Source organism: Danio rerio, chromosome 11 (assembly GCF_049306965.1).
Source record: "Danio rerio strain Tuebingen ecotype United States chromosome 11, GRCz12tu, whole genome shotgun sequence".
NCBI classification, from domain to species: Eukaryota; Metazoa; Chordata; class Actinopteri; order Cypriniformes; family Danionidae; genus Danio; species Danio rerio.
This window is the reverse complement of record NC_133186.1, coordinates 23,077,928-23,097,761: the sequence shown is the minus strand read 5'-3', so window position 1 is coordinate 23,097,761 and position 19,834 is coordinate 23,077,928. Positions and strand designations below refer to the sequence as shown.

At 35.4% G+C, this 19,834-nt stretch overlaps 1 protein-coding gene and 1 long non-coding RNA gene across 3 annotated transcripts in view; one reads left to right on the top strand and one right to left on the bottom strand.

Moving 5' to 3' along the window:
- The window catches only part of LOC141376595 (uncharacterized), a 244,120-nt gene that overhangs the window by 220,001 nt on the left and 4,285 nt on the right, over positions 1 to 19,834 (bottom strand). The window lies entirely within an intron of this gene.
- The window catches only part of taf4a (TAF4A RNA polymerase II, TATA box binding protein (TBP)-associated factor), a 43,335-nt gene continuing 28,677 nt past the window's right edge, over positions 5,177 to 19,834 (top strand). The window contains exons 1-5 of one of the 2 annotated variants that reach the window (XM_001920909.8): positions 5,177 to 6,393; positions 13,090 to 13,229; positions 14,651 to 14,764; positions 17,884 to 17,976; positions 18,286 to 18,408. In XM_001920909.8, coding sequence (XP_001920944.5) covers positions 5,697 to 6,393; positions 13,090 to 13,229; positions 14,651 to 14,764; positions 17,884 to 17,976; positions 18,286 to 18,408 — 1,167 coding nt within the window. In that variant the 5' untranslated portion in view covers positions 5,177 to 5,696. Of the gene's footprint in view, positions 6,394 to 13,089; positions 13,230 to 14,650; positions 14,765 to 17,880; positions 17,977 to 18,285; positions 18,409 to 19,834 lie in introns of both variants that reach the window. The other variant, XM_005172888.6, reaches the window with a different exon arrangement.

The following is a 19,834-nucleotide window of genomic DNA, read 5'->3' as shown; positions in this document are numbered from 1 at the left end:
TTTACACCCTAATTAATCAATTCCTTTGTTTTGTTGCATATTTATTAGCCTAAATATTCTGATGATTAACTGTGAATCATTATTAGATAATGAAATTAACTTAATATCCTCAACTAAATATGAGTTCAAGGTTAATAGGGCAATTTACAATGCTTTATTGTTAAAATAAGGACTAAATAAATTGCAGATAAAAGTAAAAAGCTAATTAAAAAATATTAGGGCTCTTTTAGTAGGCTAATGATTGAAAGGACGATATCATTTAAATACAATGCTAACTTCAGTCAACTTTTTTTAGATCACAATGTGCATGTGCTCTAAGGATTTTTCTACATGTTTTCTTTATATGTATGTGTTGTCAAAATTTGCAGCACAGTTTTCTTTTTGCGTTTGCATTGTGAGGCTTTGCAATGTGTTTTGTTATTTGTGATTGCATTTGCAGCGTGTTTTTCAATTCCAATTCTTATTTTGCTGGTGTTTTCTTAAGTTGCACCACGTTGAGCCCTCTTGAATAGGATCTGGCAGCAGATGCAAGATGAGCTGCATGCAATGTTTTTAATGTGCATACCAAACCCCGCGCCTAACACTACCTGTCTGAGATTGCATGTTTAAGATTGGGTGTCAGCTTACAATATAAGTCTGCAGTCAGATAGTATTGGCTCGGGCAACGCAAGAAACTGTCAACAAAATCAGTAAACTTTTCTAGATCATAAGTTGTTAGAGCATTTTTTTCATTGCGCATCATAAAAGTCTTGTTATTATGGTTTAACTGATCATGTGAAACATTCGCACAATGTCATAGTATTAATAGACAAACCACTGGACCAACCACATTGCACAACATCTCAAATGTTATTTTTGTCATAAAACCATTTAGCCAAAGTCCATCATCATAGTGGTTCAGGATTTTTACCCCGCAGAAATGACTTGAGCTCCTGCTCTCCCAAAGAAACTGTCAACAAAATCAGTAAACTTTTCAAGATAAAAAGTTGTTGGAGCAAAAATCTAGATCTCATAATGCAATTTAAAAGCATAAATAAACACAAAATACCCATGAACTAAGCTACATATGCTAGAACTCTTAATTATTATCATTTTACAGTAACTCCACTTTATTTGTAAGATATTCCCCTACATGACAACTTACTACCTATTTACTTACCCCTAAGTGGTTTCAAACCTTTACAGGACTCTTTCTCCTGTTAAACACAAACAAATTAAAAACGAGTGATGGAAAGATTTTTTGAAGAAAGCTGAAAAGATCTAATCACTGACTTCCATTGTAAGAAAAGCAAATATTATTAGAGTCAATGGTGAGTAAATGATGACACAATATTCAGTTTTTGGGTGAACCAGGGGAGTAGATATGGCATGGACGAAGGGTATGTGTCTCCACCAATATCCTGCAATTACTGAAATGTCCCCGGCAATAATTTAATCACCTTAAAAATAAAATAATGCTCTGTCAATCCTTAGTAATCTAAACATGCATAAAGGGTTAAATCACATTCTCTACTGGTGTCCTTCCTCATACAAACACAAAACAACAGTGTGATTGGCTGGGCCTATTTATGCTGTCAACGACATCTGGATATGAGAAGCACCAATACAAGGATTTTTTTCCAGGCCTCCTTCAAGATGTGGACATAAGTAGCTACTTTTCAGAGATTCAAGTTTTTTAAGGCAAGTTAGCTTGGAGTCCACCATAGAAATATTAACCAAGGCTGTGCAAGTAATTTAAATTTAGTTTTGATTTTGGCTTTCATAATTCTGAAAAATATTAATTAGGATAAAGCGGTTAATTTGCATCAGGTGCCTCTCCAATTTTCTCTATGTTCATGCCTCCATAATGCCAGATTGCAGTAAAATCATGTCAATTGACTTTTGCAGCATGGGACATGTTTCATTAATTGTTATTTGTAAGTATTTAAAGCCTTTATTCACGTTTTGAATAGCATGAAAGAAAATTTGTGCTGTTCTATGCTTGCACTATAGGGATGTATATCACCACCAATGTCAAGAGCTAATCTACAACTTTGGGTGTATTCACTAGATGTGAATATTAAAGTTTATCCAAAAATGAAATTCATCATTTACTCACCATCTACTTCTTCCAGAAAAAGATATTCTGTAGAATGTTGGAGAAAATTAGCTATTATAGTAGTGATAAAATGTAAAGGAATGGCTGTTTATTCAACATTCTTCAGTATATCCTTCTTTGTGTTCAACAGAATTCAGAAACTAACAAGAATTTAAAACTACTTAAATGTGAAAAAATGGTGAGGAAATCTTTTTTTTGTAACTATACCTTTAAGCAATGGGTGTCATGGAGGCGCAGTGTGTATCACGATCGCCTCAAAGCAAGAAAGTCGCTGGTTTGAGCCTCGGCTGGGTCAGTTGGCATCTCTGTGTGGAGTTTGCATTTTCTCCTCGTGTTCGCGTGGGTTTCCTCTAGGTGCTCTAGGTGCCTCCACAATCTAAAGACATGCGGTATTGAATTGAATAAGCTAAATTGGCCGTGTATGTGTGTGAATGAGAGTGTAAGGGTGTTACCCAGTGTTGGGTTGCGGCTGGATAGGCATCCGCTGCAAAAAACATTTTCTGGAGGTTCATTCCGCTGTGGCGAGCCATGATTAATAAGTGACTAAGCTGAAAAGAAATTTAATGAATGAATACCTTTCAGCAAGTAATGTAGGAAAAACGACTGTACCTCTGAAGCATTTACTTGAACAGGTCACTAGAATACTGTTTCATTATAAACTGTGAAATTATGTTTTACACCGTAGAGAAAGTAACAATAAAAAATTGATGCATATTTGATATTTAAATCTGGCACTCAATGAGCGTCACACACATCAGGAGAGCCGCACCTGTGATGCAAATACAATCATTTAAATCTCTTTTAGAACAAACAGCTTGTCATTGAAACTGTGAGCGAATGAGCAGAGAAAGTCAGGGCTGCGATTTAATACATACTGAATTTTTAGGTGAAATCAAATTAGCATTAAATTAAACTGACCTAAAACATTAAGTTGGATCATGTACAAGTTAGGAATAAGTTGAAACATGATTAACTTAAAATAAACACAAAATCCTTGATATTGATCGTTTAAAAGCAAAACGTTTTGTTCACATTCAATTTGAGGTTTTTTTTATCATTAAATGTTTTGCCATAAGAAAATTATATTAATTAATTATGGTTTAGGTATAATCATGCTTTTATCTTCTCTTCCAAAATTCCTTAATAAAAGACAGCTTCAGTGTCCTTGAGTGGCCCAGCCAGAGCCCAGACCTCTAAATCCTATTGAATATCTGGAGAGATCTGAAAGTGACTGTACATCGTTGTTTCCCATCCAACCTGATAGAGCTTGAGAGGTACTGCAAAGAGGAATGGGCAAAAATTCCCAAAGACAGGTGTGCCAAGCTTGTAGCATCCCATTTAAAATTACTTGACGCTGGAATCACTCCTAAAGGTGCATTAACAAAGTACTGAGCAAAGGCTGTGAATACTTGTGTACATGTGATTTTTCAGGTATTTTATTTTTAATAAATTTGCAACAATTTCAAAAAATCTTTTTTTACATTGTCATTATGGGGTATTGTGTGTACATTTTTCAGGAAACAAATTAATTTAATCTATTTTGAAATATGGCTGTGACATAAAATAAAATGGAAAAAGTGAAGCGATAGGAATACTTTCCGGATGCACTGTATACTGTAAATACAAGAAGAACCAACTGCTCCAGAGCATTATGTTTATTTTTTCCATTCAATCTAGCAGATTACGCGATGACATAAACATTATTTAATTCAAATCAGAAATGAAAGAAACGTTGACCACACATCATCAGCGACCTTTATGAACATTGATCTGATCTGCCTTTTTTTTTATAAAACTCATACTTGTTTACTGATTCACTGGTGATATTGATTAGTGCAAAATTAATACCAATAAAATGCTTGTGTATCTAAATAGTTTTTTAATTATTAAAAAATTAAACTAATTAAATTAGTAAATTAAAGTAGTTGTAAAGTACACTGGTATAGATGTTAAGTGTTAAAGTTCTCATCCTTAATTGAAATGATTAGAAATAGTGAAAACAACCAGAAAAACACGACTAATATTTAGTGATGCTTGTTTAACGATGTCGTCTCACAGCAAGAAGGTCACTGGTTCGAGCCTCAGCTGGGTCAGTTGGGATTTCTGTGTGGGATTTGCATGCTTTCCCCATGTTAACGTTGGTATCCTCCAGGTGCTCTGGTTTTCCCTCACAAGTCCAAAGACATGTGGTATAGGTGAATTGGGTTAGCTAAATTGTCAGTAGGGTATAAGTGTGAATGAGAGAGAGTATGAATGTTTCCCAGTGATGGGTTTACAGCTGGAGGGGCATCCGCTGCGTGAAACATGCTGGATAAGTAGGTTTATTCCGCTGTGGCAACCACAGATAAATAAAGTTTTTTATATAAGTTTCATTAATTGCTATTTTAACAAAATGTTATCAAATTATAAAAAAAAAACACCTATAAAAATAAGGGAGGACTTTTGAGAGCAAATGTGTCAGCTCACATTATGTTAGAAAAAAATTAGGTACTATTGGTTCAAGAAAGAGCTTTCTATTGGTTCTTTCTGTCACTTCGTTGACTATTTAATCAGCCATATTTTATTTATAACGTGCTTGCAAAATACAGACTTTTTATCCCGATGCAACGCTGTGCACATTGACAGAAAAAGTGTAGCATAAGTTAAAGTGAAGATTGAGCGTGTGACCAGAAACCCTGTGAACTATGGCTGCAGTAGCACGCGTGCCCTCTATGGCCAGTCACGCTGGCAGAGGTGTGGCGCCTTTTCACGCTTTCAACACAGACGCTTCAAAACACGGGGCCATCTTGGGGGAAGACAGCCCGCTGTGAAGTTCACACAACAGCCTCTACATGCTTTATAACCCGCACATAACAGCTATAAGTGCCTCTAGACACAACCGAGAGCAGCGCCCGTATAATTCAACGGTTGTTTTTCAACTTCACAAGGCCCTTTTCTCGATGACAGACCGACTCTGACCGCGCTCCGCCAGAATCAACTGACGTTTCTCATGTCCCGCCTCCACGCACGGAGACCACCAATGGCGGCTCCACAAAACTTCAGCGTAATGACGTTTCCGCTTTTGCGCGCATGCGCAATGTCATTTTATCCAAAGCTCCTCACTGTTCACATCGAAGATGGCGGCAGGCTTTGACCTGCTATATAAGGATTTCTGTATTAAAAGAGTGGGAAAGAAACTTTTTACCGACACTTCAGGTTGTATTAGATTAGACGTTTCCACATCTTGCCATAATAAGTTTGAGGTAAGCGCCCAGGCAGCCGGAAAATCACCCCGCTGACTCCGGGAAAAGAGGCAATTCAACTAGCTAATGTTGACATTTTGCGAGCTCTTGTACATATGAACATAATGAAAGCAGTCGCTCTTCAAGTGTGTTAGATGATTATTTCTCCCAAGAGCATTGTTACTAATGGACTTGAGGTGACACGGGCGCTTGTCAAATCCTTATTGACATTGTGACACGAGACTCCCATTCACTCACGCTTGTTTCCTTCGAAAAGCAACTGGAGGGAAAAGCCGATGAAAACCCAAACTTCCTGAACTGATGTGCCAGAGGCACAGATGGAAGACAGCTAAGGCGATCCGGTCTTTCTTAATGCTATGGTAACTACTTTGATCGGGACGTCCACAGTGCAAACTTTGAACGGAGGCAATGCAATGGATCCGCACACTGAAAGCGGCACTCCAGTGTCCAGTGGTCCATCATCATCATCGTCAGACGACGCTTCAACTTCTGTCCCGGTTGTTAATAACGGGCCCGGGGTGGCGAAAGGACTCGGAAACGTCACGGTCGCCCCAAGCCCAAACACAGTGATACAGTCTTCTTTCGGGACTCCTCCAGCCGCAGCATCCAGTGCAGGACCCTTAGTGACAGTTGTCAGGCCATCTATGCAAACTGCTGGAGCAGGTTTAACTATTAACGGAAGTAATAATAATACCACCATTTCTGTAGCCAATGTAGCGACCCCGGGAATAACTACTACTTCAACTACTACTACTAGTTCTACTACTACAACGACCCCTCTTTTGTTGAACCAGACTTCTGCACCTGTCACCGCGAGCAAGTCCGAGTCTCCTAAAACTATCATCCAGCCCGCAGGCAGCATGACTGTCGGCCCTGCAGTGGCCAAGGGGGCTGTTTTGCAGGGGGTTGCGAGAACCGCAGCTCCGGCAACTGTTGCAGCAGCATCAGCATCATCTAGCCCGACCATCAGGGCCAGCGCGCCACAGGTGTTAGCGCCCCGACTCCCTCAGAGCAGCCCGGGCCAGAACATCCAGAATATCCAGCTACCTCCAGGTACCCCACGCTCACATTAGCACTTTCCCTGAATGTTGTCTGGAATGACATGATATGTGTATAGAGAAACTTACGAGGAGTGTTTTGGTTTCGTGTGAAGTTTGCTCTCTCCTGAAATACTTGCAAACTGAAAAAAATAAGTGCATAAAACAAAAGTATATCTTCATTAGAGTGTAATTAAAAGTTAGTTTATCTAAAACACACTCCGAACATGCCTAACTCGCTTTCTTCAATAGGAGCTGTCAGACATATTGACAGCTTCAGTCTCCATACATTCTTTGTGACTTTTCTTTCTATTAAGAGAGAAGTAAGTCCTGCAGACTTCCAACAACATGATTATTAGTAATATTTGGGTGAACTGTGTCTTTATAAGTCGATTGAAAGCAAATTGATGTTAAAGTCCTCTCCATGCTTTTTAGTCAAAAACTAACTATATTTTAATTTAAATTATTAATATTTACTCTGTGGCATATTTTTTAATTTGCTCTAATATATATCAATAATTCATAAAATAAGCTACTCTTCATTCATGTACATTTGTATCAATTCATGTACAAAGTCATCTGAGGTCACATCTCAGATTATACAAATTTGAGGGTCAGAGTTCACCAAAGTTCTTTCTTAAATGTGATTCCAGTCTTCAGCATTCATATACAATAATAGATGTAAATCTAACAAGAAGTGTAGTCTGACCATCCATTTGGGTAATTTTAGTCAGCACTGTTCAGTCTTCAGCCTTGTTCTTTTACTTTCTTACAAGTGCCTTGTCTGCACTCACGCTTATGTGTAGGTAATTACTTCACAACCACAAAAAAAGTATATACAGCTCTGGTATTTCACATATATAAGCAATTCCATGCAAATGTCAACCTTGCCATGAAAGAAATAAAGTTTTCACTTAAATAGAGAAACCGTTTTTACACTTTTTTTCAGTGTAAGCAAGTATTTAATAGTAATACTCAAACATGTCTCTGTCAGTGTTTCAAACTATTTTATTTGCTTTACTAAAGTCACACAATTGGCAATTTCACATTTGTCACATCCATAATTGAAAAGTGTCACATACATAACAAAGCCTTTTACTCATAAATGCAAAAATGTCAAATAAAATTAATCATTTTTGTTCTGTAGTGGGCCAACTCTTATTCTTTTGATTAGCATTATTTCTTTTGGGTTGTGCAGTTTAATTCACAGAATTTTTACAAAGTGTGCTGTGTACTGTAAACCTTTTTGGTCACATCCATAATGCATGTTTATTTTCCCATTTAAAATATAGAATATGTTTACAGATTGATATTTTTCTTATCCCATAACTAGGCATGGGCCGGTATAAGTATGACGATATAAAAAAAAAAAAACCTGGATAAAAATTTCACAGTTTCATGTTTTTTTTAAATGTCTTTGTGAAAAACAACAACTTTTTTCCCCATTAAGCACAATATATTTTATTTGACTTCTGCTGGTTTAATAGTTTTTTTTTTTTAAAAAACACAGATTTCTTTACAACTTGAAAAGGCATTTTTGGAGGGTCATTTTCTGCTAAAGATACTATTGCTCTAAGAAATTATAAAAAAATGTGTAAAAACACGTAAAAAAACTTATACATACCTTAGGAACAGTATAGCAGAAACATTTTCCAGTATTAAACCCTTGACTTTTTTAAACCGCGGTAAACTTTGAAACCGGTTATCGTCCCATGCCTACCCATAACTCTGTGGTTAGTTGTTTTGGAAAATATAAACAGTTGCAATATAATGTTACCGAATATGTTTTGATTGTTTTTATAATTATTTTTATACCTATAATTAAAAAAAAATGTTTTATAGGTTTTGGGTTTTTATTGCAAACATCGCATTCAACGTATCATATGTATGTTACACATTTAAGGTCTGAAAATATGGAATATTTTTCTTTCACCTATTGTAATTTTCTGCAAAAAATGTTTTAAATGATATCTTTAATTTTGAGGTTATGAGTATTTCATAAAATCAATTTAAAACCCAAATAAACATTTTAATAAAAACCTGCATCTATTAATGGTAAATCCAGAGACTTGAAAATTATTTTGAAAAGGTCTCTTAATTTTTTTCTACCTTGTTAATATAAATCATACACTCTGCATCAGGCCGATACGATATCTATTTTTTGCCACTCATTATAAAATGCCAAATGACAATATAATAGCATTGCAATGCAAGTTCACTCTTTTGAAAAACACATTATATTTCTTTGGATGGTGAAGGAAACCGGAGACATCGGGGAGAAACACGGGGAGAATATACAAACTCCTCATAGAAACACCGACCGGCCTGGTGGGACCAGGGCCGGCAGTGTTCTTGCTGTGGGGCTCACAGTGCTAACCACTGGGCCTCCGTGCTGCCTGATCAGTGGTAAAGGAGGAGAATAGGGGAGGAAGGGGGGTTTCTTCCAAGTGTAGATAAAATTAACTGAAAACTGTGGTTATTTATAGTAGCTTAGGACTCATATGATTGGAAGATAGTGATTAGCAAATACGAGACCGGCCGTGATAAATCATAAGCAAGTGATCCTCTCGAAATTAGTTTATGAACAAACTTCATTTAATTGAATTATTGAGAAATTAAATAATTAGGCATTTGAATCAGAATGTGAAACTGCATATCTTACAAAATAAAAATAAATGTTATCAAAAAAGTGCAAGGTAAAAAGTAACAGAGGCTGCGATATCTGCTACCAGATTGTTTCAGTTACTGTATCAGACACCCACATTAACATATACTAAAGTAATTTATAGTAAATACTATAGTGTTTTTTTAACCATATACTGACACTGACACCTCCACTAGAGATAGAGATGTTGCAGATGTTGGTTTTTAAGTAAGGGCGATAGGGTTGTAACAATATACCGGTATGACGGTTTACCACGATTTGAATGTGCACGATTATAATACCATGAACAATTGCATATCAACGGTTTTAACCCTTAAAGACCGAGACAGCCGCCCGCGGCTAAAAATAAGTATTGCTCTTAAATGTTTAATAACTTTTGATCCGCTGATCCGATTCATACAATTCAAAGATTGGCATAAAGAAGAGAATCTCAGCTTTCCAGTGCTTTGACACATTATTTATTATTTTCTTATTTTTATTTGTTCATTGTAAGTGGTGTTGCTTATAGTAACTAAAAATATATTATTTGGAAAAAGTCAAATTTGCTTCACTGTTCTATTATTTTGTAACATTTGTAACATACCGTATACCGCGAAACCGTCAAACCGTGGTATTGTTTTAGACGATTATCATACCGTAAAAAATTCATACCGTTACAACCCTAGGCGATACATATACTGCATCACCAAAAATGATTGAGGTCATGTCCATGTGTTTTGCGATGAGTCGCTATACTGATTATTGTGACAGGCCTACTCTGCATACTGCATTGGACTTGTCATTGTCATGTGAGCTACCAGCATCACTCCTGTTGCTTAACTGTCATGCACAGATCCTCACCCATAGCCTCATGGGATAGTGTCTATTGTGTGCTCCTTTCACAATCTTACCAGATCTAGTAGGTATTGTAATCTGAGCAGATTTCGCAAGTTCTTTCAGACACATACTGTACATGAGACACATTTCCACATTTTGTGTAACCCTGGGGTTTCTCTAAAGACAGCTTTTAAATCTCATGTTTACACACTTGTTTAAGAAATGGGATTTTATTAGCATTTAAAAAAAAAAAGTCAAATTATGAATAAAAATGTGACTAGTGAAAAAAAAGTTTCATTCTTACATGTATAGTCTGCAAAGTCCATTCAGGAAGAACTTGCTGGTAAAATGAGGATGCACAATGCTAGAACAGTTACGTAAACAGGTCTCATTCTGTATTTATCAAAACAATGATACTGACAAAGCAAATTTGCCCACAAGGGTGTTCTCTCTATATGGGAGGATAACCGTTTTCAAGGTATACCATGGTTTGGAAAAGTCAAGGTTTTATAACGCCAATATTTTCTGTTTAATCGTTTCTATGGTATATGTAAGATTTTAACTTTTTTTTTTTTTTTTATTAGAGCAAAAGTGTCACCAGTAGAAAATATATCCTAAGATGCATTTTAAACTGTAAATAAATCTGTGTTCTTGAAATCTAACGAAGATAGCAGAAGCCAATGATTCATTTGAATTATTTAGCCTGACATGCTTACAATTACAAATTATTTTAAATGCTTCTCAAAATAAATTATACTGTGTATATTTTTTTTGTATATTACCCAGATATTTAAAAAGAATTCATGCTAGAGCAGTAATCACAGTACAGTGAAACCATGATATTTTTATCCAAGATTATCATATTGTAGGGCTGGGTGAAAATCAAAATCTCGATGAATTGAACATTTTAACTCGATTCACATTAATGAATAATTCTTAAATTTATTTACTGTATTTTTTCCCTTTCCATGGCACCCACACTCGTCAATGTTACCAAGCCGACCAATCACAGAGCTTGTGCTATGTGTCGTTGCGACGTATGTTTTTTTGAGAGGTCAGCATTGGCGTCAGTTATGGCGAGGGGTATACGAACGTGTAAAGGCTGCACTCGACGCAGAGTGTAAACAGACTGGGGTCACATGACTCCGTATGCAGTAGGGAAAGTAATTGAAACAATTGATCTGGAAAAATTTGATCTCGTTACTTTTTGATTAATTGCCCAGCCCTATCATACTGTTAGAATCATATACCTCTATATCAATATATATATCTCTGTGTCATCCCTCGCCTTATGAATACCCCATGTTGAATGGTAAAGGGGTAGTTCACCCAAAAAGCACAATTATGTCATTATTTGCTCACCCGTGTTTTATAACTCTTTAAATTTCTTTTTTTCTGTGAACACAAAAGAAGATATTTTGAAGAAAGCTGAAAACCTGCAGACACTGACTTCCACTTCCATAGTATTCGTTTTTGTTTACTATTGAAGTCAATTGCCACAGGTTTTCAGCCTTCTTTAAAATATCAATATAGAAGAAAGAAACTCATTAAGGTTTGGAGCCAGTTGAGGGTAATTAGATAGTGTGTCAATTTGGGTGAACTTTTCTTTTAAACCTGCACTGTAAAAAATTCAGTTTGCCTTAAATTTTTAAGCTGAATCAAATTTGAGTTGACCTTTTGAGTTCATTGAACTTGTATCATGTTGAACCGACTTAAACAGCTTGTGTAACTTATAAAATTAAGTTAGAACATGATTCACTTAAGTTACATTGAACTAAAACATATGCTGTTATGACTATTTGATCTTATAATTTTTTACAGTGTGGGTGATGAATGAGCAGTGTGAAACCAGAAAGCCCAGAATCTTTTTTAACCAGGGTTTAGATTTAAGCCTGGACGATTTGGCCTAAAATCTAAATTTCTATTAATTGAACATTTAACCTTGATTTCGATTATTGAATGATTGTTTAATTTATTTATTGAGCAAGTTTTTTACAGTATTACAAGTGAGAGATTTTTGAATGAAGGGAGCATTACTTGAAAACACATACTGTGCCATCTATGATTATTTATTGAATATCAACATTGAACAACTGAAATTAATACACACTCTGCCTAAAACCAACAGTCACTTTTTTCTTATAAAAAAGTAAAAAAAAGAAAACTTGCACTTTTGAAAAAAACAATTATTTTTAGTGTTAATTTTTTTTTATATTAAAAGTAGAAAATAAGCAGTATAGTTTCTAAATAAAATGACTTGTATATCCTGTAAATAATAATCTAAGCATTTCTTGAATCTTCTGTAAACTAATATTTTAATGTAAATATAATTTTGTTTTTGTAATGGAAAATATGTCGTCTCTGGCGCAGCTTCCAATCATTGTCAAGGTGCAAACTTGCGATGTGTAGTTACATTTTTTAATTCTATTTTTTATTGTTTTCTTTTGTTTCATGACAAAATAATACAAACTAATATTACAAATGATCACTGGTGGCCAATAAATGTAAAGCCAGAATGAATCCAGTGGTTAATATGGACAATGTGTAGTTACATTTTGAAGAGGTACATGGGTATGCGCATCAAGGCTGTGCCAGACGATACCTGTGCATTCGACACAGAAGTATAAATTAGCCTTAACAGAGCAGGGTCATGTGACGCCACACATCGTAGGGAACGTAACTGAAAAAATTACCTGGAAAAATTAGATCGATTATAGGTTCTAAATGTCGATTTCGATTTCTTTTCAATTAATTAATTAACCCAACCCTATTTACCTGTAGATTGACCCAGAGTTGATTAATTCAAGTTTGAAAACGTTGCAGTCACACACTGGTATTATATTCAGGAAATGCACATCTAGTTTATCTTTTTCTGAAGATTTCTCTCATGACTGTGTGCTCTGGTCATTCTGACAAGCTCGTTGTCTGGCTGGACAGAGTACTTGACAGATTTTTCTACAAGAGGCCATCTGGATTCTCCGACCAAGAGTTTCTGTTGAGAACACATCCGTTGGTTCACACAGTAACGGGAGACGGAGTGTTGTGCGGTTCTCAGTGTGTCATGCAAATATAGGCCACCAACTGTGCGCTTTATTCTTCCTGCCTCTAAGCAGGGCACGCTTGCCAGACTCAATTCCAGTCAGATCAATAGGAAAAAAGCTCACTAATGAATAACAATTTGCATAGGGAGTGATGTCAACCTTTCTGTGTGTGTCGTGTTTGTGTGTCCAGGTATGGTGTTGGTGCGCAGTGACAGTGGTCAGCTGCTGATGATTCCACAGCAGATGTTGGCACAATTGCAGGCCCAGACTCAGGCCGCCCGCCCTGCTGCCCCCGCCAGCACCACCCCTGCGCAGATCACTCCTGCTCAGGTGATGCCATCCGATCTGACCACCCTCAACTGAATTGACATCAGCAGCACTGCATATTTGAGAATGACTGTAGCTGTTGCTGCGGAATAGTAAATATATTTGTGGTTCTATAAACTACCAGAAATAAAACAGTGTGTAAACTGTGTCTATAAAATGTTATAGAGATATATATAAACACAACTGTACTGTAAAATAAACAAAAAAAAAAGTTTTTTTTACTGCAAAAATATAGTATCTATTGTCAGCAATTAAAAATGCTCTGCCGTTTCAGAATGAAGTTTATTTTACGTGTCAAGATGATTTACTGGAGCTTTTAGCTTTAAAACCTGTGCTGTGTAAAAGTCAGGCTAAGCCCAATCACTACTTTGATTTTGTTTTGATATACAGTAGTCAACATTTGAAGTGGATCACTTAGAGTTGTCCTAAAACTATTTAACAACCCCCATTCTTGTCTTAGAACAATTTAGAATAATGATTTAAATAAATATTTTTTTGATCCACTTCTAATGTTGGCACCTGTAAGGTGTGCAGCCCTGATGTAAATATGCCCTAATGTAAAATATGTTAATAATTTGATCTATAATCAGGGTATCTGCCAGATCCTAAAATGTTTTAAATTTCAAAAACAAAATTTTAGGCCTTAAATTAGTTCTTAAATTCCCTAAAATACTGTATTGTATGTCGTAAATAATTTTAAACAGGTCTTAAATTTTCTCTGTCCAAGTAAAGCTAACAAATTGGGCTGGCATCCAGCTAATCACCAGCAATCCATCTTAATAATATCAGGGAAACAATTACTAAAGAAACTAAAAACGATTACATTATTGAGTTATACTTAATTAATTTTGACTAAAAGCCAACAAATTTATATGTTTTTGATTATTTATGTAATTATTTATGTATGTATTGTTTATGTGTGTTGCCTCCACAATAAATATACTTTTAATAATGTTAAATGTGTCATTTAAAAAAAAAGAAATATCGTATTGACATTAGTGTATACAATTAGAGTTTTCTTGTTTTGATACATTAATGAAATAATTACCTTACATAATTACAATAATAATTACAACCAGGCCATTAGAAGTAATCATTAGTGTTTAGCCCTGTATAAGTCTAAAATTTCATTCATTGTGGTCTTAAAAAGGCTTATATTTGACTTGATGAAATCTGCATCAACCCTTTATAATAACACATGTCATGAGCTGTTTTAGACTAGATTATGTAATTCTGAGAAATAAATCAGCATGTTTTGAAAGAAGTAATAATGATTATAATTTACATATTTATTAAATGTTTTATTAATGTTCAGCCCTAATTTTACAGTTAGCCATAAACTAGTTCTGTTCTTTTTTTTATAATTCATTTTTTCATGTCAGTATCAGCAAGTTGACGTCTGTGTGATTTCTGTACGCCTGCAGGCACCTGGAACTCCTCTTATGGCCCGACAGGTGACCCCTACCACCATAATAAAGCAGGGCTCTCATACAGCCAGCAGCACAGCCACTACCACACTCCAGAGACCACCTGTACAGGTAAGTTTTGTAGGCATGAGATGTTAATCGTTTTCAACAGTATCTGCAGCAGAAAAAGATATCCAAAGACGGCGTTTTAAATTGTAAAGAAATCTGTGTTTTTGAAACAAATGAAGACAGCAGAAGAGAAACATTCATTTGAAATATTTAGCCTGACATGTTTGCTGTTCCAAAATATTTGAAATGTTTCTCAAAATAAAATATATGTTTAAAGTAGAAAAAGTTGCTGATTTTTACCACAGACATTTAAAAAGATTATATTTTAAAGCAGCAATCACAATACCGTGAAACCGTGTTATTTTTATATTTTATATATTTTATTTTAAAGTTATCATATTGTCAGAAACTTATCCCGGCCCATGCCTGAAGTGTTGTCAAACCTATTGATATGTATTTATACTGGAATGATTTAAACAATACATTATCACTTTTCTGAATTAGCAATTTATTGAAGTGAAAGACGTGAGAACTCCATACTCATGCACTGTCTCTCTCTTTGCATTATTTTTTAAGCATAATCTAATTATGTCAAATAACATTAAAAATTCAGTACCTGTTTATACGATTGGTTACAAATAAAGTGAAAAGGAACAGCTGCTTTTCAGGAGACAGCAACCTGCTTTTGTTTATAACCATTAATCAAAAACAAAATACAAAATCACTGTTCGGGGTTGCTTACATGAAAAAGTTTTAAGCTAAAAACTGGAATCATTTAATCTGGTTGTACATATTTACAATTAAGTTTTACTCCTTTAAATGTTTGACATAGTTGTTTTTAAGACTGCAAATGCATAAGATGAAAATAGGTTTGAAATTGGAAGTTTTTAAAAAAACGCTGCCATTGTCTTACCCAAAAATGAAACTTTTGAAAATGATGCTGTCACATGTGCATAGTGCGGCTTTAGGGTAATGTAGATTACCCCTAACAAACATGTTCAAAAATGGCAGATTATGTGGTAGTTAAAGGTGTGAACCTACACTGGTCTCACGGTTTGGTTCGGTTACGATTATCATGCCATCGATTTGGTTCAATTCGATATCTCGGTGCATCACTGTGCATTGATTTCCATACACAGTGTTATATTTTGGGGGGTGGCTTTAACAAGCTGTCTATATAAACACACATACACGGACACACAGCACCAAACTGTCTCTCATTTACACACATACATGAACATAAATAGCACCAAACAAACGAACGCACACGCGCGCGCGCGCACACACACACACGCCACACGGGCTTGCTTGCTCGCTCGCTCGGGAGCGATATTGTGAGACTGCCCACTCGTGTTAATATTACACCAGAGTTACCGACCTCTCCCGCGCTTTATTCGGAAACTTTTTCCCTCGCCGCATGAAATCTGGTCGGGTCTCGCAACAATGCACAGGTACAGCTGCGGGATTACAGCCGAGAGAAAAATAGAGGGAAGGAAAAGTCACGCCAGCAGGTGAAATGGGCCACAGTGAGAGAAAGAGAGAAATGGAGTTCGCTTTCATTCCCTCAATCGCAGAGAAATAGGGGCTACTGCTGTAACTGTTGGTGAAAAGACTGAAATTGTTATGAAATTGTTATGACTGAAATTATTACTGAACCGATACCGAATTGTCTGCGTCTGCATCGCGGTGCACCGAAGAAACAATTAATTTTGACACCCCTAGTGGTAGTGTTATTGTCTCATGTGTTTCCTAACCGATGCGTGGATTTACTTCACATTAAGACCAAAAGTGGAGATGTCGGCAAACTCTGCATTTGTGTTAATTTGCTGTGTGACACACACACACACACACACACACACACACACACACACACACACACACACACACACACACACACACACACACACACACACACAGCAAATTAACAGGAATACCAAGCCACTGACACCATGTCATCACTTTCTCACAGGTTCTGTTTACTAATAGGATGACAGCACCAAATACTAGCCTGACATATGTATTTCAATGATTTTGGCCATTTTTCATGGCATGTAGACTTTGGGGTTGCAATGATTAACCGGTTTCACTATTAATCATGCTTTAATTCGTCACTGTTTATTAATCGTAAAGGCTTCTCAACATCGCATTTTTGCACAAAGCAAAACTACTACATTTGTTCTCTTTAAGTGAGAAATGCTTAGCTAATATGATTAGACAAATACTTTTTTATTTATTCTTATTTTTATTTATGTATTGTTCTGTCATTTATTTTCAGATTAAATAAAATAATAAAATTATGTTTAAAAAAGCCCAAAACTTTTTTTCCACTTATTTTTAAGTCCAAAGAGAGAAGTGGACTATTGTTTGTTTTTATTACTATTTTATTCTGTATTATTTGGTTACTGAGCAGCAATAAACAACACTTTAAAATGTAAAGAGTTTTCATGTGATTTTCTAAACTAGTGTTTTAAAAATAATAAATGCAAATAATAATTCATTTTTGAAATCATGATTATTCCTTAGACTATTATCAAACAACCAAGATCTATAATCGTTTAATCCCTAGTAGATTTGAAACTTTTTCACAATGCACTGGAAAAATGTTTCTGTTTTTGGATAAATCGTTGATGTGTGAACGTAGCCTTAGACCTTACAGGAATTTGAAGCACTTTTTTGAACTGTGTATTATTCATTCTTTCATTTTCTTGTCGGCTTAGTCCCTTTAACTGTGTATTAGTTCTGTTATATTTATTTGTGCTTTTGGTTGTGTTTTGCATATTTGTTTATTACTGACCATTCACTTAATAAATAATAATGTTTTAATTGAAGTAAATTAGGTTGTACTGTTCTTTCTTCTCTAATATTGAAATTATTAGAATCTTACATGATTCAAAACAATGAAAACAAATTTTTTTTGGCTGGGCAAGTAAAATGTTGGCTACGATTGGACTGACTGGCCTGGCTGAACCAGTAGTAAAAATATTTACTCATGTCATCGGTAGTAGTATTGAGAATTTGTAATTTTTAATTTATCTCATCAAAGTTATTCCATTATCGTGTAAACACTAGTAAAGGTGAATTCAAAGCCCGATCATGCATAAACGGTTCTTCGGAAAATAATCTGTACAGTGTATTTGTGTGTTGGCTCTTCTCTTCATGCTCTCTGTCTTGTGTGTCAGCAGGCCTCCTCTGTGGGTCCAGTGCTGTCAGTGCAGGCAGGAGCCGCCCAGAGGACTGTGACTGCTGCCACAGGGACCACCGTCTCCTCAGCAACGGTGAGCGGCTATGCTAACTTAGCAATCACACAAAAGACACGCAGGTTTAACTAAAGACTCATGCTTAAACGGTCTGTAAACTGACCTGATGTGTTTTAAGGGATGGTAAATGTGTGAGATTTCCAAGTGCAAATCTAGATGAAAGCACTCTGGGAATCCCCAGATATCCCCATTTGATATAAGACTCATGTTATTAAATGGTAACCTGAACATTTGTATTATTCTGAGGGAACAAGGATTACATTAAGCTGTACTGCTGAAGGATGAAAATGAGTTTCCACTAAAGGCAGTCATTTTCCTTTTTAATAGGAGACAATGGAGAATGTAAAGAAATGTAGGAACTTCTTGTCTACGCTGATAAAGCTAGCCACTAGCGGTAAGCAGTCGTCAGAGACTGTCGCCAACGTTAAAGAGCTGGTCAAGAACCTGCTGGTGAGTATCAAGAGATTTTGCATGGTTTTGATTTGGTGGAAATCTTTTTATTTATTTTTTAAAGGCTATTTTAATATTGTTTAAAGACTTTTTTGTGCACAGCAGTTGAACTAAACTGAATTATATTGCAGGTTGTTAAATGAGTGCTTCATTGTCTGCTCTTCAGTTTATACACATTAGTGCAAATGTTTTGACTTAATTGATTAATTAGATAAATTTCACTTGACGAAAAATCTTGGTAACATTTAAGTTTTTAGTAATTGACACTATTGACTACTAGCTTTTTTACTGGCTATTACTAGGACATTAACTTTATATTAGTAGGTATTTCATATTTTACTTATATTTGAAGTCAGAATGATTAGCCCCCCTTTGAATTTTTTTTTCTTATTTAAATATTTCCCTAATGATTCCCTAATTAACAGAGCAAGGAAATTGTCACAGTATGTCCGATAAAAAATTTTTTCTGGAAAAGTCTTTTTTGTTTTATTTTAGCTAGAATAAAAGCAGTTTTAAATTTTTATAACACCATTTTAAAGTCAAAATTATTAGCCCCTTTAAGCTATATATTTATTCGATTGTCTACAGAACAAACCATTATTATACAATAACTTGCCTAATTACCCTAACCTGCTTAGTTAACCTTATTAACCTAGTTAAGCCTTTAAATGCCACTTTAAGCTGTATAAAAGTGTCTTGAAAAATATCTAGTCAAATATTATTTACTGTCATTATGGCAAAGATAAAATAAATCAGTTACTATAATTTAGTTATTAAATATTGTAAGGCTTGAAGCTTACGCTGCTATTCTGAACCAATAATCGGAAACAGGAAGCAGTTGAAGGATGGCGTGTTTAAATCCATTATTTATCTGACTCCATTGTAATTAATCTGACTCCATTAAAGTTGTTATCATCATTGATAAAGAGAAAGAATCTCTACGTCTTAAAGCAGGCAAAGTTGTTTATTAAGTTACATGATCAAATATACAGACATTAGAATGACACAAACTAACATACTGTATAAAGAAATAAGCTGTAACATATGCACTGCTGAGCAACAAAGACAGTGAAACTGCCTTTGTTAGCATATGAGGCTACGCACCGGTGTGCGGGAGATGCAGAGTAAAAGCCATTCTCCCAGATCAACAGTTACCTTTCCCTATTATACCCTGAGCAAAGCATTGTCAAACATGAGTGAAAACCAACCCCCAAAACATGAGAACAAAGTTGAAGAGATGAAGTGGGGGAGAAGTACATTAACATACTCTCCTCAGGCCATGACCCAACAATAGTAAATATATTGTAGATTAAAATACAATTAATCAATGTCTCTGTTGATTTCATCACTACAACACTGAAGTCATAAACTGTCAAATGACACCAAACATGACAAAGATATCAGAAGGAAGAACACAAGCTGATGA